This window comes from Populus alba, chromosome 13 (genome assembly GCF_005239225.2).
Source record: "Populus alba chromosome 13, ASM523922v2, whole genome shotgun sequence".
In the NCBI taxonomy this organism is placed as follows: domain Eukaryota; kingdom Viridiplantae; phylum Streptophyta; class Magnoliopsida; order Malpighiales; family Salicaceae; genus Populus; species Populus alba.
The window spans coordinates 12,842,991-12,870,140 of NC_133296.1; the positions used below are offsets into that span (position 1 = coordinate 12,842,991).

General features: G+C 31.5%; 5 protein-coding genes across 5 annotated transcripts; 2 read left to right on the forward strand and 3 right to left on the reverse strand.

The window, feature by feature from the left end:
• LOC118043654 (protein EPIDERMAL PATTERNING FACTOR 1) lies at positions 1-1,017 on the reverse strand. Its single transcript, XM_035051693.2, has 3 exons — positions 845-1,017; positions 611-678; positions 1-504 (listed from the first exon to the last, which is right to left on the reverse strand). The coding sequence occupies exons 1-3, from the start codon at positions 933-935 to the stop codon at positions 310-312; spliced, it is 354 nt and encodes a 117-aa protein (XP_034907584.1). The 5' UTR covers positions 936-1,017; the 3' UTR covers positions 1-309.
• Positions 1,018-6,640: 5,623 nt separating this feature from the next.
• Positions 6,641-8,643, forward strand: LOC118043656 (transcription termination factor MTERF4, chloroplastic). The gene has a single exon (XM_035051694.2). It carries the CDS (start codon positions 6,853-6,855, stop codon positions 8,395-8,397), a length of 1,545 nt encoding a protein of 514 aa, XP_034907585.1. The 5' UTR covers positions 6,641-6,852; the 3' UTR covers positions 8,398-8,643.
• A 5,498-nt stretch (positions 8,644-14,141) lies between these two features.
• LOC118043657 (uncharacterized) lies at positions 14,142-16,236 on the reverse strand. Its single transcript, XM_035051695.2, has 5 exons — positions 16,093-16,236; positions 15,884-16,004; positions 15,692-15,795; positions 14,477-14,608; positions 14,142-14,384 (listed from the first exon to the last, which is right to left on the reverse strand). Exons 1-5 carry the CDS (start codon positions 16,093-16,095, stop codon positions 14,358-14,360), a joined length of 387 nt encoding a protein of 128 aa, XP_034907586.1. The 5' UTR covers positions 16,096-16,236; the 3' UTR covers positions 14,142-14,357.
• Positions 16,237-18,166: 1,930 nt separating this feature from the next.
• Positions 18,167-22,747, reverse strand: LOC118043658 (uncharacterized). The gene is made up of 10 exons (XM_035051696.2): positions 22,448-22,747; positions 22,294-22,365; positions 21,899-22,018; positions 21,442-21,587; positions 21,212-21,359; positions 21,020-21,103; positions 20,675-20,790; positions 19,631-19,689; positions 18,798-18,888; positions 18,167-18,514 (listed from the first exon to the last, which is right to left on the reverse strand). The coding sequence occupies exons 1-10, from the start codon at positions 22,551-22,553 to the stop codon at positions 18,287-18,289; spliced, it is 1,170 nt and encodes a 389-aa protein (XP_034907587.1). The 5' UTR covers positions 22,554-22,747; the 3' UTR covers positions 18,167-18,286.
• Positions 22,748-23,314: 567 nt separating this feature from the next.
• Positions 23,315-24,291, forward strand: LOC118043659 (ATP synthase subunit delta, chloroplastic). The gene has a single exon (XM_035051698.2). The coding sequence runs from the start codon at positions 23,476-23,478 to the stop codon at positions 24,226-24,228; it is 753 nt and encodes a 250-aa protein (XP_034907589.1). The 5' UTR covers positions 23,315-23,475; the 3' UTR covers positions 24,229-24,291.
• Positions 24,292-27,150: the final 2,859 nt, after the last annotated feature.

Sequence of the window (27,150 nt, forward strand, 5' to 3'; positions counted from 1 at the left end):
CAATTCCAGTCCATTGTTGAGGAGAAAACGCATAACAAAATCTGAAATATTCTACCATTCAAGCTAGCAAAACCTCATGATTCCACTATTTACACACATCTTTCTCCTCTTAAGTTTTTTCCAACTCCCTCTCGAAATGCACACATAAATAACTTCATGGCGTACGTAATTAGGGCCAACAGTACTACTTTACGTCAAAACATATTAACTAACAGCTTCCACGCTCATAAACCAGACCTAGCTAGCTACTAGATTACTACTGGAGTGCTAACGTCCTCCATTAATTATATTAATGAGCTTTTGAAGCAATCAAGCTGAGGGCACATGGTAGTATTTCCCTTTACACATGCACCTGTAAACAATAGGACAAGATTCTGCAACGGAGCACTTGAAGCTCACCATCACCCTCTTGCATGGAGTGCAAGGTCCACAGGCATGAGAGCAGTCTGGCAAGCTTGATCCTGTCGGATATAGTTCCATTCCTAGCTCTTCTCTTGCTGCTTCCTACACATTGCCAGAAGATCACAAAAAATTGATACCCTTGTTCACCATAGATAAATTTACTTGACAACGTTGACAAGTTAACCCTAAAAACATCCAGAAAACAAACCTTGGGGAAATCATGAGCCTCATCACCATTTGAAGCAGCACCTTCTTTGCTGTAGCTGGACTTGGTATCTACCAAAATAGTTGAAAATAAATATAGAGATTACACTTGTAATAACTTGCATGTTCCTATCCTACGATGATAGCATTTTGGAAGTGAAAACAAGACTTAAAGAGTCGTTTTGCTCTGAAACCAATTGAAGATCGAGAGAAGAAATGGTCGATTAAGTGCACTTACAATGATGAGGCCGGAGGCTTTTACCAACCATGAAAACCATAAAAATAAGCATAACAAGCAAAGATTTGTGGGCTCCAACTAAGAACTTCATTGCTTCCTTCTGGGAAACTTGATCAAGAAATACTTAAATCCTATAAAAGGAAAAGAAATGTGAGAGAAGAGATCTTGCAAGAAAGAAGTTGCTGAGTGGAGTTGACAAGTGAGTAGGTGAATATATATAAATTTTACAAGGAGGGAAAGGGGTGGGTTTTAAATGTCAATGGAAGTACACCTGATACACTTCACATGATCCACGGCTATCTTAATTATGAAGGTTTCACATGTTTTGGTGAGTTCATGAAAATAAATCAAAACACACACACACATATCAAAGCTTTAAATGAACATTCAGCAGAAGTATATTTAAAATCATAAGTACAAGTTTGAATCCTGCATTCAATTCTCAACACAAGAAACAGCTGCACATCTGGGTGGTCAACTAGTATTACTGTCCATTGTCTGGATAGTCAACTAATTAATATTGCTGTCCATTTCTTTTTTTATTATGCAAAATGTTCTATAGCTGCCTTGGTAGTACATGCCTAAACACCCACAAACAAATTGCAAACGGGCCCCAAAGAAGGAAAGAAGAAACTGGGAGGGAAATTCAGCAAAATAGCTGTCATAAATTAGGCCAACAAATCGTTAACATGACAAAATCTCTCTACAAATTAAGCCAAGCAGGTGATTTATTAATGAAATAAAAGCGCAATTCCTCGTAAGGGTTCAGAAACTACATATCTAGAAGACCAGCATTCATTTATGTGCCTGAGATAGTAACATGAATGTGTTCTTTTATGCGAATTTACTATATGTGAGCTTTAAATTGGCTAGTTCACGTGTAACAGTAAGAAAATATATAGAAGAGAAGTTCCTATTCCTATTCACAGGCGTTAAGGACTCCTGTGAAGGCCTGCCATTAACGTGAAGGTCAGGCCTGGGGCTTAAATGAACTTGTTTTACTCTTTTCCCTGTCTTCATGGATAATTGTCTTCTCCTTCTTTATTGTTGTTCCCGTGTATCCCATCGTTGCAAGTACTGTGCATGAGGAATGACTGGCTGCTGCTGATAGCATGGGCGTGCTGACATGGTAAAACTGATCATTATTGTAGTCAAGCTCAGGAGGCTAGAAAGAGAGGATTCTTGTGGCAAGCAACAAGAAAGGTCCCAAACGACGAAATATTTCCAAATGCTATCACATCGATCTATACATGCTTAAAGAAAGCAAATGCACTTTCAACGACCATGCCAGGCGAGGTGCGTTAAGGTGTTTTTTTCAGAGTGCTTTTTAAAGTTTTTTAGTTTAAAAATACATTAAAATAGTATTTTTTATTTTTTTAAAAATTATTTTTTCTTAAAGCGATTTAAAAACATAAAAAAATTAATTTGAAGTAAATAAAAAAATTTAATTATTTTTAAAAATGCTTTTAAAACTACAAAAATAAACGGACTCTAAAAGTGATGTTTTAATTTGAAATGTTTTTTAAAATAATTTTAAATTAATTTAGATGTTTTTAGATTATATATTTTAATATAAAAATATTAAAATTATTGAAAAACACAAAAATAAAGTGTTAAATTGAATGCCTTTTCAATGTAAATATATTTTTATAAATGTAAGTGTAACAAATTACAGATCATATTGTATGATCCAATTAAGTGTGATGTGTTTTACAGTGTTAATAGTGTATTGGTCTACGCACTCCATAAAGGATTAATAACAATTTTAAAAATAAATATAAAAAAAATATTTTATATTTTTTAAAAAGACCTGGATCTGACGATCATGTTAGACCCAAGACAATTGGGTCGACGTCCATTTCCAGACCTAAGTCTCTTGGATTTCATGGCCAAGCCAGATCCGCAACCATTATTTCAATATTAGATGTATCTCATGGAAAAGACAACCTCACCCCAATAACATGCCCATCAAGTTTCTTTGGTAAGGACAATCATTAAGTCTAGCGGGTCTGATATCTTTACCAAACCTCAATTACTTGCCAAGTACTTATAGTTTTTAATCCCTTCAAATTAAATTTATGGTTTTTCTTTAATAATACTAATTTTTTTTTTTCAAATTTAATAATAATAATAACAATAGTAATACTAATATTAACAACAACAACAACAACAATAATTTTTAATTTTATTATTCAAATCAAATCTATGATTTTTTTCAATAATAATAATATATTTTTTAAAATTTATTAATAATAATATTAAACATGTCCGACCCAAGTTCTTATAGTTTTTAATTTGACCATTCAAATGAAATTTATGGTTTTTCTTCAATAATAATAATATTTTCTTTCAAATTTATTAATAATTATATAAATAATATTAACAATAATGAAAATAATAACAACAACAACAATAAAAAATTTTAATTTCACCCTTCAAATCAAATCTACAATTTTTTTTATAGCAATGATATTTTTTTAAAAATTTAATATTATTAATAATAATGAATATAATAATATTTATAATACTAATAATAATATTACACTTGTCGGACCCAAGTTCTTATAGTTTTTAATCCCTTTAAATGAGATTTATTATTTTTCTTCAATAGTAATAATATTTTTTTTTCAAATTTATTAACGATGATGATGATGATGGTGATGATAATAATAATAATATTAATACTAATACTAATATTAAGAATAATAATAATAATAATAATAATAATAATAATAATTAATTTTACACTTTAAATCAAATCTATGATTTCTTTTCAATAGCAATAATTTTTTTCTTCAAATTTTTATAATAATTATATTAATAATATTAACAATAATAAAAAATAATAATATTAATAATATTAATAATAATATTATGTGATGTTAGACTAGACGCGACCCTTTTCAAATCCAAGTAACTTGGATTTGGCACGGCTAAATCCATATAACTTGGGTCTAGCTCCCTGCTTGACCCAAGTTTCTTGGACATAACATCCTTTTCTAGACCCAGGGTACTTGGGTCTGGTGCTCCTGCGAGATCTTAGTTCCTAGTGTGTGGCAATGTCAAACCCAAGTGTGACCTTATTAGCCAAACTCTAAAAAACTCAAATGAACCATTTTGTTCTTAATCATATTATTTCAATGCTTAAATGTATCATACAGAAAAAGACAGCATCACCCTCAACTGCATGCCTAGCAAGTTTCTTTGGCAAGGACAATACATCATTATATTGCTCCAATTCACAGTGACATGTGTCTTGGTGAATAATAAAAACTCCACAACATTTAGCTTTTGTTATAAAAATTAATTGAAAATGCATTATCTAGTGAGATAAAATTTAATGTGAAACCTCCATGAGTGGCACAACTACCTGGAAGCAAGGCGAGCCATGACCACTGATCATTGTAGATATTTCAAATATATCCTTAAATATTTAAAATCATTATATTGGCTTCTCAAAAATATTTAATTAGATTAGAATTGAATTATTGGTTTCAATTGTTATAAATAGGATCAAGGATATTTTCAATAAGGATATTATCAAGCAGCACTTTTTTATAAGAGAAATAGACTTTGAGAAAACTAGTATTTTCTATAACTCTAACTTGTCCATAAATAAAGTAAATTGTTTTAAAATCCATGTAACTTACTAGTAGATTTGAATTTTGTTGAGGTATATTGGAATTAGTTTTAAAATGAGTTTGTATCATTAATTCATTGGAATGAGATAGAAATGAGCAAAACAAATATGAAGAAAAATATCTCTGTTTTTTTTTTTTTTTTTACCATTTCCTATTATCATATTCATTTTTACTATATATATATATATTCACAAAGATGAAATGAGTCATGGAACAAAGACACGACAAAGAAATTTTAGAGATTACAAAGAAAACTTCAAGCTCATATATATTTGTCATGGGTTGAAAATGAGAATTAAACTCTATAAAATCTAATCTCTCATAGTTCCATAGTAGCTTAGTGGTAGAGTGGCCAACTATTCTATTCGTAGTAATATAGGGATTAGATTGTTTTTCATTTAATTCCAATTTTATTAGTCAAATAAAAATTAAGAAAATAAAAAAATTACATTTTCATTTTTTAATTCAAATAAAAAATTTATTAGTTATTAAAAAATTATCATTTATTGATGTCAATTTTATTTACATGGTTTTCTTGATTCAAAGCTATGAAAACTTATCACCTAATGACCCAATATAGTATACGCACATATATACAAACAACCATATTATTAATAAGTATCAATTTAATTATCCCATCCCCCAAGTTGACATTCTAGTTCCTCCTCATTTACCATTAAAGACGGAGAGAAATTCTAAAATGAAATAAAAAAATGAACTCATGAAATTATAGAATATCTCATTTACAGTTTTAAGAGCCCGTTTGGGGCTGCATTTTTACCTGCGTTTTTGTAAAATTTTAAAAAAAAAAATTTGTTAAAATTAAGTGTGGTTTGTACTTTTTGGAATGTTTTGATGTGCTGAATGTCAAAAATGATTTTAAAAAAATAAAAAAAATATCATTGACATGTATTTCGGCACGAAAAGCTATTTGAAAAGCAATCGCATTACAACACTGCCAAACACGCTCTAAATGAGAGAAAGAAGTGAGGATTTCTTTTTTCGACTCAGGCTTTTCCACTCTATTCGTTGCTTTTATTTCTATTACTTTGGAAGAAGCTTCAACCACTTGAATTTTTTATATTTCTTTTCATTTCTTATCAAACAAATAGCATTTAAAAAAAAAAAATTCCTAGCTATTCTGAGCTTCATTGTTATTATTTAAACAAGAATGAAACGTAATCTTGCGTATTTGTCTATAGGTAAAATTAAATATATAATTATTGGGATAATTATTAAATAATACACACTACCAACCTAGTATTACTAGCCAGGCAAAGCAATGTAAAATTTCTAAATTATTTAACCTAGAAGGACCAGGACCATGGAGAAAATATGATAGTTTTAGACATAGTTTTAAAAATTAACTCGAAAAGGGTTGACCTAGAAAAATATATTTTTTTAAATAATTAAAATAATGTTATTTTAAGAAAAAAAATAATTAGAAATTTTTTTTTTTAAGAAAAAGAGTTGATGGGTTGTGTCAAGTCAAGTACGGGTTGACTAAGTCAAATATTTTTATATTTGAAAGTATTTTGAGTGTTAATAATTAAATTTTAAATGAAATTTAATCTTTAAAAATTATATAAAAGCAAATCAGAGATTAACACCTGATTTGTTATCCTAAATAAAAATGATAATGTTAAAATAAGTTTATTCAAAATACCTATTCACGCATAGTTTTTTAGAGACTTTTGAATGAATAATATGAAGAGGGTAATATATAAATAAAATAAATTGAATTTTATATTTTTTTAAATATAAATTTAACTTATTTATTAATTAAATTTAAATTAAAATTAAAAATTAAAATTGAATTCAGTTGAAGTAAAAAATTAATACCAAATAGCTTATAAAAAACTTATCATGAGGAAATGATTTACAATGAAATTTTTTAAGGAATGGTTTTAGAGATGTTGGATGGCATTGAAAATAAAATATTAATTAGAATTTGATTTTTTTATTTAATCACATAATTTTTTTGTGTTGTGTGTGCTCGTTATTGATTTCAAGTTTTTTCCTGACATCAAGCAATAATTAAAATTCAAATTATTTTATGCCATCTCAAAACTCTTACAAGACAGAAAGCTCAAACGACAGGCCGTTTACTTTCCCCAAAAGCCCATCAGACTTAAAATCCAAACTCTTAGCCCAGAATACTCTGGCAGACTGGCTTCCCCCTTCTCCTCCCTTCACAATTCCTCATTTCTCAGTGCACAAACAGCAGCAGCAGCACAACAACAACAATCAAGTTTAAAGCTTTTAACTTCTCTTTAGTAAGGTAATCCTCCCACTCTTCTCGTTTCAATACAAAAATCATCAAAAGAAGCAATTCAAGGACAACCCTGTTCCATTTTATTTATAACTATGAGCTTTTCATTGCTTAGAAGAAGAAAGTTTCTAGTTCTATGCACTAACCCTATTTCCCCACAAAAATTTTACACAAATCCCGCATTAATATCCAAAGCCCAACAAAACCCATGTCCCCGAAACCCTCTCACACAAAACCCTCTCGAGGTTTTACAATTTTATGCCCTATTTTCAACACAAGCTTCTAAATTCCATGAATATGAGATGCCTTCAGTTACTTGGGGTGTAGTTCAAGGTAAAAAAGAGAAGCTTGTTAATCGTGTTATAATTTGTGATTATCTTAAGGGTTTAGGGATAATTCCTGATGAATTGGAAAGTTTAGAACTTCCATCAACTGTTGAGGTTATGAAGGAGCGTGTTGAGTTCTTGCAAAGAATGGGATTGACTATTGATGATATTAATGAGTACCCTTTAATGTTAGGTTGTAGTGTGAGGAAAAACATTATACCAGTGCTGGGTTATTTGGAAAAGATTGGTATTAGTAGGTCTAAACTTGGGGAGTTTGTTAAGAGTTATCCACAGGTGTTGCATGCGAGTGTAGTTGTTGAGTTGCAGCCTGTTATTAAGTTTCTTCGGGGTTTGGATGTTGACAAGCTGGATATCGGATATGTTTTGCAGAAGTATCCAGAGCTTCTTGGGTTTAAGCTTGAAGGGACAATGAGTACTTCCGTGGCATATTTAGTTAGTATTGGTGTTAGTCCTAGAGATATTGGACCAATGGTAACGCAATATCCGTACTTTTTGGGGATGAGAGTGGGGACTATGATTAAGCCGTTGGTTGATTATTTGGTTTCTTTAGGTCTGCCAAAGAAGATAGTGGCTCGGATGTTGGAGAAAAGGCCATATGTACTTGGATATGATCTTCAAGAGACTGTTAAGCCAAATGTGGACTGTTTGATTAGTTTTGGGATTAGGAGGGAAGTACTCGCTTCCATTGTAGCACAGTATCCACAAATTCTGGGTTTGCCTCTGAAAGCTAAGCTCTCTTCTCAGCAGTATTTCTTTAACTTGAAACTGAAGATTGATCCTGAAAGGTTTGCCAGAGTGATAGAGAAAATGCCACAAATTGTTAGCCTTAACCAAAATGTGATTATGAAACCTGTTCAGTTCCTTTTGGAGCGGGCAATCCCATCTGAGGATGTGGCCATGATGGTTATAAAATGCCCACAGTTACTTGCGTTGAGAGTTCCACTCATGAAGAACAGCTATTACTTTTTCAAGAGTGAAATGGGAAGGCCATTGAAGGAGCTCGTGGAATTCCCGGAATATTTTACTTATAGCTTGGAATCTAGAATAAAGCCCAGGTACGAGATGCTGAAAAGCAAGGGGATCAGGTCTTCACTTAATTGGTTCCTCAATTGTAGTGATAAAAGATTTGAGGAGAGGTTAGAAGGCGATTATATTGAATCAGAGAGTCTTGGCCCATCATTTTGTATGGGCGGGAAGTTAGAACTACCAGGGTGTGAGATTCTGTCAGATGAGGAAGACGAGAGCGATGATGATGAAGATGAAGTACTTTTCAGGCGCACTGTTTCTCTTTAATTTTTTTTTTTAGTTATGTCAGTGAAATCATATTCAGATCAAATCAATGACATGGGTATGAAGTGATGCTAGTGTTTGCCCCCATTATCATTATTCCTGCAGTGTTTGAAGTTTGAATTTTCAACGGGTCAATTTTCTTTTTGTACTGCAATTAGGCTTACAGGAATACTTGTGAAATCACGAGGTTTGCTTATATTGTGCCACTCAAACCATGCATCAAATATATTTCTATGCTTCATTGCTCAATGACTAAAAATATTGAATTCTGATTACTGAGTAGGCGCACAGAGTAGGCTGTTGCTGTCATATATGTTTCACTATAGCTGCTTTAATTTTGCCAGCATATTCTTGTATAATATAGCTAATGGTCTTTGGCGATGTTATTATGACTATACATTACAATCTTCATTGACACGTTTATCTGAACCCAAATTGCTTAGTGATGACAGGAAGCAGTAGATAAAGCTGCCATGCCAAGTGAAGCTTCTGCTTTAATCAGTCATCGTGGCACTTTATATTCTGAAATTGAATCTTTTTACTTGTGGATGTCATTCGCATTAGGAGATTAGCTGGTATTTCATCTTGCTACCAATTACTTGTTTAATGCTTGCGTTGCATTAGTATTTTAGTGGAAATGCACTTTCCTTTAGGGAAATTTGTACTTCTCTGCAATTCGAGGGCAATGGCAAACATGAAAAGTGCATTTAATATTTTGTAGGCTGATGAGTGCAGATGCAAGTTCGGATGCTCATTTGTTGTTAAGTTGAAGGATTTTCTATGTAAATTTGGTGTTCTTATTCTAATTTTCTGTGCCTATTTAGTTACTTACCTTCTATTTGTGTCAGTTGCTTTCCATGATCAAGAATGTTATCCGCAAATTTTTTCACTTGTGATGTGGTCATTTTAATCAAGTAACTGGTTTACATCTCTTGCTTGATTGAGCCGTTCATCCGTTGTTTTCATTACAAATACCTAATATCTTCATAGTAATAGGTTCTGGTGATTATTAATTTATTGCATTAAGTTGGTGCGCAAGTGCGCACTCAGAGACCAGTTTGATTCCATTAGGCATGAGATCAACAGAGGTGAGCACAAGCACAGGTGACACCTTCAAGGCAGTCATGGCCATAGAGTGTAATGTACTGCTTTGCAACACAGAGGTCCATGCATGTTTCAAAACTGTAGCACAAATTCGTCACCACAAATCTCTTCCTGTCTCTTTATGGCTGAGCCCCTCTGTAAAATGTCAAAGAAAAAATGGCTACATATGTGCTTTGCTAAGATGAAAAATCCTAGTGACCTAGATTGTTCAATGTTTGAAGTTTTAATCCCTTTAAAGCAGGAATGCAAATTATAAGAAAACATTATGAGCAAATATATTGAAGCTGTCTAATTAATTGCAAGTATGAAATGCAATCTGAATGGGGTGATGATCAAGCCCCACAAGACACTTCTGCTGCTGCATAAGACCACAAATCACAAACTTGTGCTCGAATTGCTGCAAGACACAAATCCCATTATTTTTTTGTTTAATTATTTGTAATATTGTAATTGTTAAGGTTTTTTGAGGTTTAGTGGATTTTTAAATTAGGAAAGTATCTTAGTTGTAATTTTACGATTTCATTTAGCTTTTGTGCATGGTAAAACTAGGTTTTATAGTTTTTTATTTAAGAAAAGGTTATAATAGACTTCTTACAGATAATTGAAGAGGTGTTGTGTAGAGGTGCCTTTCATCTTAGGTGTTACAAGCACGACGATATCTAAGTCATCAAGTACATAAGAAGAAATCCCCAAGTTGTCAAATAGGACCTCAACCATTTCTTTCTTTATAGTTTCTACTAGCCTTGGTACCCGCGCTATGCCGCGGGTTTTTTTTGTATAAAAATATAAAAAAAAAAACAACAAAAATTTAAAAATTTTGGGTTTTTTTGTAAGGCATACCCAAGAATCTTGGGTTTGGCTGCAACGCCTGACCTAAAAGTAATATTTATAATATTAATAATAAAATTAAACTTACATGATCCAAGTTTAAGTGAGCTTAATTGCAACACCGGACTTAAGAATTTTGGATGTGGGTCTGGCTATAAGGTCGTGTTATAAAAGTGTGATAATTAAATAAACTAATTTAAAAAAAAACAAAGAAAAAAAATCAACAGAAAGGAAAAAACTAATGAAGAAAAATAAAAAAAAATGAATTAATTGGGTTAACCTTTTAAACCAGGTTATCCCGTAAAACCTGAGATTCGCGTAATGAAAGTTTGATAACTAAATAGAAAAAAAATGACGGGTTTACCCAGAATTAATTGGGTTAACCCATCAAACCAAGTTAACCTGTCAAGCTCACGATACGTATCATGAAAGTATGAAAGTCTGATAATTAAATAGAAAGAAAATTAACTTTAACAAACTAAACTAAATGAAAAAAATAACTCGTCAAATCAGGTCAACCCATCAAACTCGAGATCCGTATCATGAAAATCTGATAACCAAATAAAAAAATTTAACATTAACAAACTAAATCAAACAAAAAAATCATTAAAAAAAAATAAATTCTATTTAGTTATCAAACTTTCATGACGCAAATCCCAGGTTTTACGGGATAACCTGGTTTAAAGGGTTAACCCAATTAATTTAATTTCTTTTTCTTTTTCTTCATTAGTTTTTCTCTTTCAGTTGATTTTTTTTCTTTGTTTTTTTTAATTAATTTATTTAATTATCACACTTTTATGACACGACCTTATAGTCAGACCACATCCAATATTTCTGGGTCCAGTGTTACAGTGTCTTGAGTTTGGCTGCAACACCTGACCTAAAAATAATATTTATAATATTAATAATAACATCAAACTTGCATGACCCAAGTTTAAGTGGGGGTGGCTGCAATACCAGATCCAATAGTCTCGGATGTAGGTCTGGCTGCAAGGTCGTGTCATATAAGTGTGATAATTAAATAGATTGATTAAAAAAAAAAACTAACAGAAAAAAAAACTAATGAAGAAAAAGAAAAAAAATGAATTAACTGGATTAACCCGTCAAATCTGGAATTCGCATCATGAAAGTTTGATAACTAAATAAATGAAAAAATTAACGGGTTTACCTAAAGTTAATTGGGTCAACCCATCAAACCAAGTTAACCCGTCAAGCCAGGATATATGTTATGAAAGTCTGATAATTAAATAGAAAAAATTTAATACCAACAAACTAAATCAAACAAAAAAAATTCATTTAAAAAATAAAAAAAAATTAAAAACAAAAAAAAATAAGACAGTTAAATAATATAATATAATATAATAATAATATATTAATAATGAGTAAAGTGAGGCATGAATGCTTAGGAATAATATAATATAATATAATATTATAATAATAATATATTAAAAATGAGTACAGTGAGGCTTAAAAGAAAAGAAAAAAAAAGACTTTAATTCACTGATGCACAGTAGGGGTGGGAAAGCTACAGTGTTTTCCCACGCGTTTTAGAGTTCTATATAATATAATATAATAATTAGCATATTCTCGTGCATTTCACAGAGAGTTGTTTATTTAAAAATAATATTAAAAATATTAAGAGTGTAGATATTTTTTTGATAACATTATTAAATTTAATCAAGTAGTTCAATCTTAAAATTTATTAATTTGATTTTTTGTCTAACTCGAGTTTCGAATTTAAACGTGTGAGAGATGATCCAAAATGAATTATTTAATTAAATGGGTTCAAAGATAATTTGAATAACTAGTAAAAATATTATATAGTTTTTCAAAAAACTTTAAGACAATAATTGTTTTTATATTAAAATGATGTCAAATTAAATCCATCTTGATCACCTTACAACTTGAGTTATGGATTTTAACAGGTTTAATAAATTTATTGTTTTTATAAATTATTTTTGTTTAATTTTATAATAATGTTAGATGTTTTTAAAATCGAGTATCAACCTAAAAACAATTATTTAAGATCGTGATAACTCTATAGAAAGTAGAAAAAATAAACCATGAATTCTATTTCTCAACCAATCTAATTTTGAATAAGAGTGAAATAAAAAAAAAAAAAAAACGATCACCTTGCAACTTGAGTTATGGATTTTAACAGGTTTAATAAATTTATTGTTTTTATAAATTATTTTTGTTTAATTTTATAATAATGTTAGATGTTTTTAAAATCGAGTATCAACCTAAAAACATTTATTTAAGATCGTGATAACTCTATAGAAAGTAGAAAAAATAAACCATGAATTTTATTTCTCAACCAATCTAATTTTGAATAAGAGTGAAATAAAAAAAAAACCATAAGAAAAATTAAAGGAGTAGAAATTAAAAAAAAAAACATTTTAGGTTTGATGAGTAAACCCACTAAACCCGTGAATTGAATAACCGGGTCAACATGTCAAACTTGCAAACCAGGGTAATGAACTACATTGGAATTAATAACTTGCTTTTTTTATATTCTAAAGTATTGTTTATTTAACTATATGATAACAAAAATAAATAATTGCAAAATCAAGCGTCAAACCAATACTATAACTTTTAAAAAAAACTATGATAACCTTATAGAAAGCGAGACAAAATAAATTATGAAACTTAATTCTTAATTAGTTCAAAATTAAAGATGAAATAATAAAAAATTATAACAAAAAAAAAAAAAGTTAAACTCGTACAAGCCCTTCGAATTTCTAAAATTTAGCAACATGTTTTTTTCCAAACTATTTTTTTAATTATATAATAAAATAAAAATAAACAATCATATAATTAAGTTCAATTAGAAAAATAATTATAAATCAGGACAACCAGAATTACCTTACTAAACTCGTAAAACGGGTCATCCACTCCACAGTTTATTTAACTAAATTTTTTAAAAATATATCATTTGTTGGGTGGAAGGCTATTTTTTCGATATCGAACCGTGGACATGGCTTAAGAGGTGCGTGCCTTTCATCTTAGGTGTTGTGTAGAGCTGTAGGTGGTATTGAGACATCAATAGCAGAGGAATGATCATCACTTTGAGTGATTAGGAGTTTTCACAGACAGTCGTAAATGTTGTAACTTTGTGGTGGGCACAAATGGGACGAGAGAGAAGTCCTCAAAGATTTACCTCGTGGCAGAACCAATGTCAGAATTATTCATTCAAACTCATGTAGGCATCTGTGAAGAAACTTCCTTAATTCACAGTCTAATTTTGATAAAATCCCATTCTTCAATGACAGTTTCTTGACGAAAGAATTCATTAGATGGTACAAACATATCTTTAGTTGAAAAAAATCTCTAGTTATCAAAAGTTAACGTTTGCAAGGTGCAAACCCAGTTACGATAGTAAAAACTGGTGGTAAATCTGAGATTTTCATCGTGCCATTGCAAGAAAGTATTTCAAGAATAAAGGAGCACTTTCCTGTTTAATCTCTTCGTATAAGATAGATAGCAACATGGTATACGACCATGAACACAAAACAATCAGTCTTTAAGAGCTCATTAAAAAAAATGAAGGGCAGAAAGCAAGAGAACATTAACAAACAAGAATTCATGTCTCAGCGTGATTTGAAGCCATCGCACATTTGACCTTCGAGATCAAGATTGAAGAGCAATACTTTCTCTCAGAATTACTCTCAGTTTGAACATTTTTGGTGCGCAATTGGATACCAAATTTTACTTTCCAAACCAAATATCCTCACATGACAAATGCCACATTTCGTAATATTAGTATTTGGCTTTCATGGCACAAACCATTCACTGTAAAAAATTCCATGACAAAATTTAAACCACAACAAACAAACTACTCATATTGAACATTATATAATTGGTCCCCAGTCACAGAGTGAAAAAACACAAGATAACAGGCCCTTAAAAAAGTCAAAAAACATTATTTGTTCATGGCAACAGGGCACAACTTCATCAGTCAAAGCCTCCAAAGTAGCAAACCACCAATGGTCCAAGAGGCCCATCACACCGAAATTGCATTCCGTGCTATTTCAGATCAAAAGTTTCTCAATGGCATCCTGAATTTTAAAAGGGAGAGAAAAGAATTATGAGCTGAATTCAACAAGGTTAACACTACATGAATTCCAGAAACGTACAGAAAGCAAAATACCTTGAGTTGTTGAATTTGGGTTTTCAATTGACTCCCCTCATTTGTCGTCACAGAACAAGCAATAACAGGCCTCGTGACACCACATGCTCGGCCAAGTGCTTGCTTTGAAGGTACAAATACATAGGGCACATTCTGCCAATTCAAATAAAAAAAAAAATTTAGTTTGCTCTGTGCCTCCACAAAGTCATTTACAAAATGAAAAGAAAAGGAGCACAGGCAAAAAACAACATTAATTTCATGCCTTTGACATAAAGAGTAATCTAGGATAATTCCCAAGCATCCTTTCATAGTTGAAAAAGAAAAGAGTTGAAATCCAATCTCTACTATCACAAGTCAATGAACCAAGCTCTGTGAAGTCAACTTCTACTTTAATCATGTGACAAAGAGAACCAAGTCATGTACATGCTTCTTTCAAGGTAGAATTGTAGGGTATTTATGAAGGATTTCACGTAGCATGGAAATTGGGTTATAGTCAGCTTATGCTTGAGGTGGATTCTAGCATGGTGTTACATGTGATTTTGGGCAGGGATGATGCTATTACAAACGGCTATCCTTTCTTGTGCAGTATAAGACTCCTAGCAAATGCTGCAAATTTATTGTGAAGCTAATTCAGTAGCAGACTGGCTAGCAAATTACGTATATGACTTGCAGTTAGACATTACAATTCTAGAGTTGTCTTAGCTTTATGTGGAGTGATATAAGTTGGTTTATGTTCCCCCACTTTAGTACTAGCTAGTTCTTCGCTTTATATATCCTTTGTAACCAGAAAAGAAAGAAAGTTGTGTGAAATTCTATAAATAAGAACGGCCTAAACTTGGGAGTTTAGAATGGGAGTTTCAAGCCTGCGTAAGAAATGCAATGGCAGAATAGCTTAAAAAAAGTTACAAAACCATAATCCAATCCAATGAAATTCATTCTTCCTAAATCAAATTTATTCAGATTACTGAATTGAAGTCGGTGTGATTGAAGACGAGTATATATGTGAACTTGTCATATATAACCAACAAAGGCATCCAGAACTAAACTAGTGACAAAACCAGTTGTAAGGCAATAACCAGAAAAAATAAAACAAAAAACCAAATAAATAAGCATAAATCCCTAAAAATACATTCTCTTAATATTTTCACAAATACAACAAACCAATCCACAACAAGACAGAAACCCCAAACAAAAAAACCATCAACAAAAAGTAAAAAGAAAAAAAGAAAAGATAACCTTGTCTTCAGCAAGCAAAGGAAGATGGAGAAGGATCTCAAGTGGTTCAGTATCAGCAGCCATCACAACAAACTCAGAGATACCTCTGTTAAGTGTCTTAGTAGCTGAAAATCAAAACTTTATTAAAACCCCATGTTTTATATCAGCAAAAAAAAAAAACACACATTAGCTGCTACTATTGACAAAACTAACCTTCATTGGCTCCTTTCTTGAGTTGCTTGTAGTTAGCAGCTTGTTGAACAAGGTCAAGTATTGTTATTGACAACTGGGCATCTGCAAGCGGGTATGCTTTTGGATTCACTGCTTCTACTGTCTGCAAAACCAAAAAACCAAAGTGAAACCTTTCATAGAAAACAAAACTAAATCCTATGCGCTGCTAAGGAGAAAGAGAGAGAGGATACCATTTTTAGGTTTAGGGTTTCTTAATCAAAGATGGAGACTTTCTCTGCTTTTGGTGAATGTAAAGCACGGAGGAGGCTAGGGTTTTTCTTTGGGGGTTTTCGTAGTTCTATTTATGAGAAGTAGAGGCGGTACAGGGTGCTGTATCAACTTGGGGAAACCTCTTATTTAGTCCTTAATGTATACATTTACTCTTATTCAAGTCCCAAAATAAAGATATTTTTCAATTCAGCTCATACTTCTCAATCTGTCCCAATCTGTTAATATTTCCATCTGGTTTGCATATTTTATGCAATAAAATGACTTATTTTTAAATATATTTACATAAAAACTAAAATCGATTGACAGGAAGATCCAATTGAGAAACATCTAAGAGTTTTTGGACCTAATTGATAATAATATTTATTTTAGAGTCAATTGAGATCTGGGTAATACGGTAGGGGTAATTTGAGGTTTCTTCTGTTTATAATGTCTTTATCGATGTGGCTGAATCTAGACCATTAGTTTCAGAGAGTTTAAGTTATGAAACAGTGACAAGTTCTCTAATTTGACTTTTTTTTTTCCAAGATTAATGAAAGCATTGCGGAATCGAAGTGTTGGGAAAAGAGTTTGCCATTGGTTTGATTTATGTCAGAGCGTGTTTGTTTCTAGGCTGGGAAAGTGTATTAAAAAAAATTATTTTTTATTTTATTTTTTTTTATTTTTTTAGTGTTTTTAGATTGTTTTAAGTATTGATGTGAAAAATAAAAAATATATTATTTTGATATATTTTTAAATTGAAAGTAAATAACCAATAATTAAAGTTTTAAGAAAATTGATGAAGGATTAAATCTTACTTTTATGAAAAAGATTCCCAAAACCTATAAGTTTGAAGTAAAAGATATGTTTTTTTTTTAAAAAAAAATTAGTTGATATATGAATAGATAAAAAAATAACTTTTACAATTGAGTAAAAAAAAATTATATAAAACATGAGTGAAGAATTTGGTGAGTATTTACCATAATTTATGATTAATTAGTAATCGTAGTTGGTATTAATTTTAAATTATTTTTTAAATTTTGTTGTCACGTGATTTATTGAACCTCTTTTTTCAAAATTTATTTTTTATTTTACTTTAGGCTTGATTTTTTTTTTAAAAAAAAAGGTTTTTTCATTATTTCAATATATATTTTTTATTCTTCAACTTACATTTAAAGATTTGTAGTTTTAATGGCATTGTAGTTATAAAGATATGTTTGGTAGGAGGTTAGTAAAATTTAAGCTAATTGGTTATAATGTTTTAGTAAGGTGAAACTATGATTACACTCAAAACCTTATTTTAGAAGGGTAAATAGTTTTTAGAATTAGCATGGTGGCTGGTCCGGTTCAAGGTTCGGATTTTAACTGGATCACTGGATTATTCGGGTCAATTTTTTTTTAAAACAATCAAAACGACGTTGTTTTAGTAAAAAAAAAAAAATCAACGGGTTATAACTGAGTTTTTAATTAGGTTGCGAGTCAACTCGCCGAGTTACACTGAGTTTTTCCTTCCTTGTTTTTTCTTTAATTCGATCTGGTTCCAACTCCGGATCAATCGAATCCCAAGTTGACTTGCTGGATTGGATTTTAAAACTATGACTACAACAACTTAGATTAAAGTTTAATCTCTAGGAAATTTTTTCTTTCTTGTGACATTTTTTTTAATACACCAAATATATTTTTATATTTCTCTCTGGCCAATCATTAGTAATAATTAAATTATTTTACCATTTTGTAATAATCTTTAACCATTTAATTTATTAACTCATCAAATATCCTTAAAAACCAACCGTTTATATCTTTAGAAATTTTCCCTTTTAATAATTATATTTGTAATAACTCACTTTTATGTTTTTTTAAACCTAATAGCAAATGCCACCTAACCTAACAACAACAAAATAACTTGTTGAAAAATATGTTTATATACAAGGGTTCAAAATGACTCATATTTTGACTTCTCAACTTTTTATTTTTTTATTGTTTTTCTTTTGAAAAAACGAAACTAGGATTTGATACATAACTAAATTCTTCTATTTTTTCTTTCTCCAGGGAATGCTCTAACAATTAAAATCTAGAATTCCCATTAAAACTTGAAAGAGTGGGGCAAGGATTTAAGATTTTGGAAGAGGATTATCCTCAATTTTACAATCCAAGGCCTTATATTGATACTACTATGGCTTACTTAAACTCTGCAATCTCAAACACTCTCGCGGTTCCATCACTTGAACCCGAGACAAGATAATCTTGATTGGCCGATATAGACAGGGATTGAACGGCATCAGCGTGGCCACTAAATATTCTTATGCAATCACCAGAGAGACTATCCCACAGTCTTACTTTCCCATCCACACAACCTGTTGCCACGTATCTTGAGGCACCAAGCCATGCCAGACATGTAACTCCATCCTGTCCAGAAGTTCAATTTGTGAGATATGGAATCTTGATGCCATTGTAAGAAGCCAAAACATCATTAGACGATGACTAAACTGTTGATCAATTACAACTGCTGCACACGTGAGGTGCTGGCTTTTGTTAGTTCATCGTCTTATTCTCTGAACTTTATGTTTCTATGGCTAATTGCAACTTTGATCATTATGAGCTGAGAAATTATGATTTATTCGGAGGGCTTCTACATGAAACTGGTCATCAATTGATACTAAAATGAAACAAAAACAAAACTAAAACGGACCTTGTGTTCACATGAGGCACGGGGCAAAGAATGCTGCAGGTCCCAGATGATAAGCTTTTGATCCAAGCCTCCCGTAGCAGCCCAGGGGGAGCTGCCATGCACATGGTATACAATACAAGAGTGTTAAACTAGGTTACACGAGATTTCACAGAATTTGATTATCTTTTTTTATTTCTCCCGCCTGCTTTCTTTTAAGATGGGAGAAGCTTAAGATTATCAGAAGTCGACTCTTAAATATGCAAAACACAACTTATAAACAATGGTCAGTCCAAATCCGGAAACTTCAAGAAAAAGTAGGGGCGTCTCAATTTGAAGATAATCTTCAGATAAAAACAGAGACTATTACTTGTATAAGTTTGTCACCAAAGCAAATGTTATTCTCTTGTTGACAGCCTGGCAACATACAATCAACTTTTTTTCAACTGCACCAAAGCCTAGCTAATGTCTGCGTGTGTACTTCCTAGTTTCACTAAATAATTGTTTTTGCTAACATTAAAGTATGTACGATTTCTCCTAGTTCCTACCACATAATTTCCTGTTGTCACACCCACAAAGAAAGAGAGAGAGACAGACAGACGGACAAACAGACACTGAGAACTTGTTTTGTATTGCAGCCACAATGCCATTTCCAAAAAATTTGAAATATTTTTTTCTTGCTTCAAATTAAAATTTTTTTTTTTAGTGTTTTTTATTGTTTTGATGTGCTGATATAAAAAAATAAGTTTTAAAAAATGAAAAAAATATATTATTTTAATACATTTTTAAACAAAAAGCATTTTGAAAAGCAATATTTACCATACTCCTAAACAGGCATTGAGAAAGATTGCTTCTACCTTGGTGCAAGCCCGACACATTCAACGGAATCTGAGTGAGAAACTAGAGAACTAACCACCTGTTACAGGGAAAAAGTCTATTAAAGAGGCTACCAGTCTGATCAAATCATTTAAGCAAACATGTGGAAAGCAATTGCATTGGCAGGTATATCCAAACATTACAAGAAAACAAAAAAAAAATGCAACAGAAAATGTCCCAGATTATGACAACATAAAAAGAGGATAGAAATTGAAAATCCATCCAAATGCTGATAGAAACACCAGAACCAAGATATCCATGATTCCAAATCCTCTGGGCTAAAAGGTAGCGAAAGTTATGCCAGATATGCCATATGACAGGGTAAGCATAACCCACAATTCAATAGTGCCCATAGCAGAAAGAAGATTTAAACCAAGATTTTAGCTCTATCCAACCCCACACCTTAGCATTATTCAGACCTTTCCAACAAATCTAAAGAAGAATAGAACTTGAGTACATAGTAACCACACAACTTGCTTAATTGCTTCAAACTTTGAAAGAATCTCAATAAAAAGACCCAAGGCAATATCTTCTAAGAACAGATGAATTTCTGGGAACTTGCACTAGCATTCAGCTTCCAGACATTAACCTTTTGTCAAAGATTGGATAACTATTGCTTCTTCATTCATTCGATAACTTAATTTTAATCCAACATGCTGAATTTCATATGACAGAATAAAGAATCCTTAAATGCTAAAACATAAAACCCACCATGCTAAAGCTTGCTGGTGTTTCAGTAGTTGCAGACGTGAAGTTTGAATATAAAATCCATCTTTAAGTTTTATTGGAGATTATGTTTTCTATCATTCCTCCCACTATAACGCAGAAGGCTTCCCAGATACCTCAATAAAGACCCAGAAAAAAGGCTTAAAAGGAGCATGCCAATGCACAACATGTCAAGGAACCAAAGGCACTGACGGCCCAGATACAACAGTTAAATAGGACACAACCAAGTTATCTAGCTAAAATTGAGAACAATAACAAAAATAAACCACAACATTATTGAGTGCAAGAAGAAAACAAACCCTGCCAGTAGTAATGTTCACGATGTGGACAGAGTTGTCCTTTGAACCAGTAATAGCAAGATTAGAATCTGAGCTCAACGCCAAGCATGTCAGTCCATCGGTGTGATATGGATGACCTGAAGAGCAGAGCTGTCAAATGCCAAACAACCCCCCCCCCCCTGGAAGCAAGCTCCTTTAATTTTTATGTAGTTATTTTTATGGTAAGGTAGAATTTGAATATGTCCTTTATTGATGCCTTCAAAACCAACTATGTTTATGTAATAACCAGATAAATAACCTTTTTGAAATATGAAATAGAGCAGGATGTAGCTTTAAGTAATGAAAAAATGAATTTTAAATGAATACCTTTCACAACATGTATTTTTTCACCACTTTTAGGATTCCATATCCTCAAGGATGCATCATCAGAACCAGTACAGATTGTTTTACCTGAAGCAGGCAGATAGGGAGAAAAAAAGATGAAAGAAATAGATCCAATGCAAGCTAAATCTAAAGGTCTTCAAAAAAAAAAAAACAAGATAAGGAGTAGTTTAATACCATCAGGAGTAAAATCACCACAGGTAACACTTGCTTCATGTCCTGCAAATGAATTAAGATAGGCACCTTTGTCAGCATTCCACATCCAAACAGTCTTGTCCTCGGAACCAGCCAACACAAGATGCCCTTTTGGATGCCATCTGACCCACTGAGAAACCACAAAGTTGATACCCAGACTCAGACATAAAACAGAATAAATAGGTGCAAGTAAATTCAGTAAGCACATTCACCTCAATGCCCTCATCAGGACCTTCGAGTGCACATTTAAGGTTTCCCGACGAAGCATCCCAAATTTGAACAATCCCATCAAACCCTCCAGATGCAAGCAACTGTCCATCACTACTAAATGTTAAACTAGACACAGATTCCTTATGACCTGTCAAAAAATTTCTAAAACGTTAACTTAGAAAGACACAATATCAAAATCACGCACATATAGTAACCACAGAAAAAGACCTCGCTTCATTGACAGGCACTAAAGCACGTATCAAGACCAACAAAAAGTAAAAAAATCTTAAAGCCCTTTTTTTTTTTCAATGAATTAGAGATCATCATTAATTAAGAAAAAAAAAAGCAGGTTACTCAAGACAAAGCAAACAGAAGAAATCAACTAATAACAATAAAAAAAAATGCATGAATGGAGCAGTTACTAAATAGAAAAGATTCCAACGGCTATAGAGATCATACCTTTGAGCTCAGCAGCCCAATCTCCAAGACCAATCTTCCAAAGAAACCCTTTGTCATCTCCTCCACCAGTCGCTACTAGCAAAGGGTCTGCTGGACTGCAGGCAACTGTATAGAGTTCACCTACATGCAAAAAAAAAAAAAAAACAGAAACAACAATACTTCATTACTTTCCTTAATCCAACAAATTAAAACAGAATAAATACATTTTTAGCTATTATTTCATAATCGTTTGGTTGATTACAAAAAAGAATTAATTACTTTTTCGTTTTTAGTTTCATTTAATTCGTATACTTCTCTAAATCCAAATAATAGAATTGGGTTTCTTTTTTATTTTGAAAATTAATTAATTTCATTATAAAAAGAGATGGAGACTTCAAAGGGAAAAAAAAACCCACTGGTATGACCGGTAAATATGTGCATAGAATCATCCGTGTCGTCGTTGTCGTCGTCATCCGCATCAGGAAGGTCTACAAATTCGTGAATTATTTATCAATCCACTATAAAATAACAATAACTTGATTAATAAAATAATGATAATTTAATCAATACCTTCTTCATCGACGGTGACTTCGTGGATGATATCGGAATCATCAAGGAAAACTTCGACTTGATCGTCTTCTTCGTCGTCATGAAATGATCGATTTGGACCGTTCATTTTTCGCCTTTTTTAATTATTTATTTTAATTTCCGTGTGTATGGCAATGCCTTGGCGTTTGCTAGAGAGGAGAGGAATGAGAGGTTTTAGCTAGGGTTTTGCTCTTGTATCTGTAACTGCAGTTGCTCATTGAAATGGCGCGTGCAGCTACAGCAATCATGTGTTTCTGTTTTTTTCCCCCCTTGATTTTCACACGTGTGGAGTTAGTTCTTTAATCTTTTGAGTGATGGCTAATTTTCGCCTTGTTTTTTATTTAATCTTGAAAAAGAATAAATATTCCATGGCTTTTTAGGAATATAAATGCCAAAATTATATATTTTCTCTGATATTTAGAGCTTGAAAATCCCAAACAAATATGTATTTTGAATATAAACAAAAATTCAAATCCAAAATTTGTAGAAAAATAGCCATTTTAATCAAACTAAAGAGATAAATCTAAAAATTTAATACATGTTAGTTCAAAACATCTACGAATTTAGATGATAAAAAATGATTATTGATTTTTTTTATTAAAATAATATATTTAAATTTAATTATTCTCATTAAAAATTTCTCATATAGACATCTCTATTTTGGTTCCAAATAAAAAAAAAACCGTTGGTTAATATCATTCATAAGATATATATATATATATATATATATATATATATATATATATATATCCACAAGAGACACATTATTATTATTATTAAAGTCGCGCCAAAAAAATAAATAGGTCACTCAATCTCTATTAACCCATCAGCGTGATCCACACGTCAGTGTACGCAGATAAGTGGCTTATTCTCTACCTAAGAAGATAACCCCCGCTGCTTCCACCACCCTCCATTCCTCTCTCAAACCCCCCCATTCTCTCCAAGAAAACACTTCACCGATCAAAACAATCTCCGCCCCTCTCCTCTATCTCTCCTCCGCCACTGTTACCATGGCATCAGCACTCCAAAATGCCGCCGTTTCACTCCAATCCAAAATCCCACCATCAGCCAGGCTGCCAACAAACTTCACCTCCCCGAAACCTCTCAGCCTCTCCTTCTCCGCCACTTTCCCTTCCCTCAACCTCTCCCCCACAACCACCCTCCGCCTCCGTGGTGGCTCGGCCTTGGGGACCAAAATGTCAGCCACAGCAGCAGGAAGTTACGCTGCAGCGCTAGCTGACTTGGCAAAATCCAACAACACATTAGATGCTACCTCGTCTGACATGGGCAAAGTAGAGAAACTCTTTTCAGACACAGCAGTCTATGAATTCTTTGCTAACCCGACAGTAGACACAGAACAGAAACGCCAAATGGTCGATGAGTTTGCCAAGTCCTCACCTCTCCAACCCCATACAGTAAACTTCGTTAATATACTTATAGATGCAAAGAGGATTGATTTGGTTAAAGACATAGTGAAAGAATTTGAGATGGTTTACAACAGGTTGACGGATACAGAGCTCGCTGTGGTGAGCTCAGTGGTGCCTTTGGAGTCGCAGCATCTGGCACAGATAGCAAAACAAGTGCAGAAACTGACAGGAGCCAAGAATGTAAGGGTTAAGCCAGTGATTGACCCTAGTTTGGTTGCTGGGTTTACTGTAAGGTATGGAAATTCAGGGTCCAAGTTGATTGATATGAGCGTGAAGAAACAGTTGGAGGAGATAGCTGCTCAGCTTGATTTAAGTGATATTGAATTTGCTGCTTAATTAGTGATCTATGTTGAGTTTATTTTGAATATGATATTTTTAACTAAAACGATATTTCTTTTAGTTTTTTTATTAAAAACTTAAACAATAAAGAAATGGATTAATCTATTAATTATGGTTGATCTTATAACTATAATTTAAATCAGAAATTAGCTTTAAATACTTAGCTCCATCCTTGTACTAAGCGTTGTTTGGGCAGCTAGAGCATTTAAATGTACAAAAATTTGTTTGGATAGTGGAAGATTGGATGGAGCATGCAATCCACGCTCCAACATGTGAGGGAAGTTATTGCGCTTTGATTGAACATATAAACAAGTAACGGTATCGTTTTGGTAGCCTTTTCTTTCTTCTTCTTCTCTCTCTCTTGTCTCTCTTCTCTTCTCTTTGGTTTTCTCACACTGGTTCTAAAATAGCAGGTGGCTGTCATTTTATTTTTTTTAATTTCTCATCAACCAAACACTTTAAAACAAAAACAAACCTTAAAAAATCTCAAGACTTTCACTCGCTTTTTTGCCTCTCTTTGACAGCTCCCACATGAAAATCCTGTCTCCCTCACTCCACTTTTGAATTTGAAAATTGTGACCCAAAACCTAAAATTTAAAATGCAAAGAAAATAAATAGGCCAGATGGGTTCTGTGCCGTGGAGGTCAGGATAAAAGGTAAAACACGAAAATAGAACTACTAGCTCATTGTCTTATTATTAATGCGACTTTTGTTTTATAATCCCACCATAAGCTTCCATCTTCTATACAGTAAACAAATATCATTACCATTAATAATTATTATTTTTATTAATATAATTATTATTTTCCCGTAACTTTATAATATTATTTCCTTTACAACAACCATCATTATTACCACTATAACCTCACCTTTATATATATATATATCATTACCATCTTATAATTAAAATAACTATCATTTTAACATTATCAAGATTAGTACAACAACCACCATTCTATGACCATCTATAACCACCATATAAGGAAATATAATTATTCAAAGGTTTTAATTTGTTCTGTTTGGTTTGGATAAAAAAATCTAACTAAATTATTTTTTTTAATTATAAACTAAATTGAACGAAAAAAAAACTTGGATTGGTTTTATATTTGTTAAGATGAATAAGTTCACTTTAAGAAGCTTTTAGGTGGTCTTTTTTTGATAGATTTTGATTTAATAGGTCTTTAGTTTATAATAAGTTTTTTTTTTATTTAATTTTGTTTAGTTTGAATTGGGTTGGTTTTTTTAGTTTCTAAAGTCTAAAACCAAATTTTCTTTTAAATTTTATAATTGAAATTACCCAACAAATTCAGAAAATCATTTGGTTCAATTGTTTCAAGATGGTTTATATCCATATTTCTGAATTATAATTGGTTAATTTGCTCACCCATAACACCAAAGTCCTTGAATGAAGTCCATCCTTTTGAAGTCATTCAAGGAAACTATGAAAGGATTGGTGTTATTATCAATAAATTGTATGTCAATCCAAGAGAGAGATGCATGATCTAACATGACAATATTGGAATTGGGTTTGTAGATGCTTTCCTTCTTCTTCAATGGTTCAATTTTGGAATGTCCAATCTCTCCACCATGTGGGTGAAACGTCTAATGTTAGGCAGGGAGGACTGACAAGTAGTGCATGTTGTCAGTGATTTATCGTGCTACCTTTGTGCTAGGTTAGGGTTTATTATTCCGGGAGTGTGATAAATATTGTAATTTAAAATATTTTTTTATATATTTTTTAAGATTTATTTTTTATATTAATGTATCAAAATCATTTAAAAACAAAAAAATTTAATTTAAAACAAAAAAATTAATTTTTTTTAAAACATGATTGAACACAATCTCAAAAACACCCTAACTAGGTTAATTAAAAAGGAGTTGTGGCAATCTTGAGGCTAGCTCTTCTAGTCAAATTTTATGTTGTTTCTCAATGGTTACGAGTTTGAGTCTTCTCAAGGTCGTTGGAGGCTTATATGATTGTTAACTTTAGAGCATGTGAGATTATTCGAGATGCATGCAAACTAGCTCGAATACCGATATTAATAATAAAAAAAGGATAAAAAAAGAAATTTGTAGTATTTAATATTAGATTTTTTTTTAAAGCATTTTTGAAATGCAAATGAGTGGAACGACTAGAGTTTTTTTTTTTTAATCTAATAACAAATTTGTAGTATTTAATATTAGGATTTTTCTAATTATTAAATGAAAAATAACGATACTCTTGTAAATATATATTTTTAATTGATTTTTTTTACAATAAAATTAAGTATTAGAACGTGTATAAAATTTAGGATATAATCAAAATAACCCTTGTTATATTACAGTGTAGTACATATCAGGATTACATGTTATAGTTTTAAAAATTACTACACACACACAAATATATACATATATCTAATATTTTAAATTATGGTACCTATACCACCCTTTTTATATATATTTTTTAAAAAGATTAATATCAAATATTTTATTTTTCTTTTCTTTTAGTTTTTTCTTAAAAGATCTTTCATAATTATTTTTTGAATGTCCAAGTTTTTGTTCTTGTAAAGTAGTTTATAATCATAATCCCTTTTTCTTATATTATTATTATTATTGTTATTATCATTGTAAATCTTGATTATATTATAAATAAATTACCATACAAAAAGAAGAAAATACGATTCTTCTTACTTGTAATTTTAATTTTAAAAATAAAAATTTACACTGTCATTAATTAGCATAATGAGGTGCTCTAAACCATTTCTAAAAACTATAGCCATTTAAAAGAATAAAATTATAGGACAATAAATATTTAATTTTGTTTTAAATGTTTTCTCTTACATTTCTCAATAATCTTGAAATCAAACCCCTTACTTATAAATAAGTTCGTTAGAATTGATTTTCAGAGTTTGATGTCATTCTAAATAAATCTTATTATCA

What these genes read in the sequence shown, in the direction of transcription:
- LOC118043659 (XM_035051698.2), top strand. Translation starts at nt 23,476, where the DNA reads ATGGCATCAGCACTCCAAAATGCCGCCGTTTCACTCCAATCCAAAATC.
- LOC118043657 (XM_035051695.2), bottom strand. An exon ending in CTTTGCTTGCTGAAGACAAG is followed by an intron (nt 14,609 to 15,691) that starts GTTATCTTTTCT and finishes TTGAATTGGCAG; the next exon opens with AATGTGCCCTATGTATTTGT. An exon ending in CCCAAATTCAACAACTCAAG is followed by an intron (nt 14,385 to 14,476) that starts GTATTTTGCTTT and finishes TTTAAAATTCAG; the next exon opens with GATGCCATTGAGAAACTTTT.
- LOC118043654 (XM_035051693.2), bottom strand. Translation starts at nt 935, where the DNA reads ATGAAGTTCTTAGTTGGAGCCCACAAATCTTTGCTTGTTATGCTTATT. An exon ending in AAGCCTCCGGCCTCATCATT is followed by an intron (nt 679 to 844) that starts GTAAGTGCACTT and finishes CTATTTTGGTAG; the next exon opens with ATACCAAGTCCAGCTACAGC. An exon ending in AGGCTCATGATTTCCCCAAG is followed by an intron (nt 505 to 610) that starts GTTTGTTTTCTG and finishes GGCAATGTGTAG; the next exon opens with GAAGCAGCAAGAGAAGAGCT.
- LOC118043658 (XM_035051696.2), bottom strand. Translation starts at nt 22,553, where the DNA reads ATGAACGGTCCAAATCGATCATTTCATGACGACGAAGAAGACGATCAA. An exon ending in TGGTGATTTTACTCCTGATG is followed by an intron (nt 21,104 to 21,211) that starts GTATTAAACTAC and finishes TGCCTGCTTCAG; the next exon opens with GTAAAACAATCTGTACTGGT. An exon ending in GTGCCTCATGTGAACACAAG is followed by an intron (nt 18,515 to 18,797) that starts GTCCGTTTTAGT and finishes ACTTCTGGACAG; the next exon opens with GATGGAGTTACATGTCTGGC.
- LOC118043656 (XM_035051694.2), top strand. Translation starts at nt 6,853, where the DNA reads ATGAGCTTTTCATTGCTTAGAAGAAGAAAGTTTCTAGTTCTATGCACT.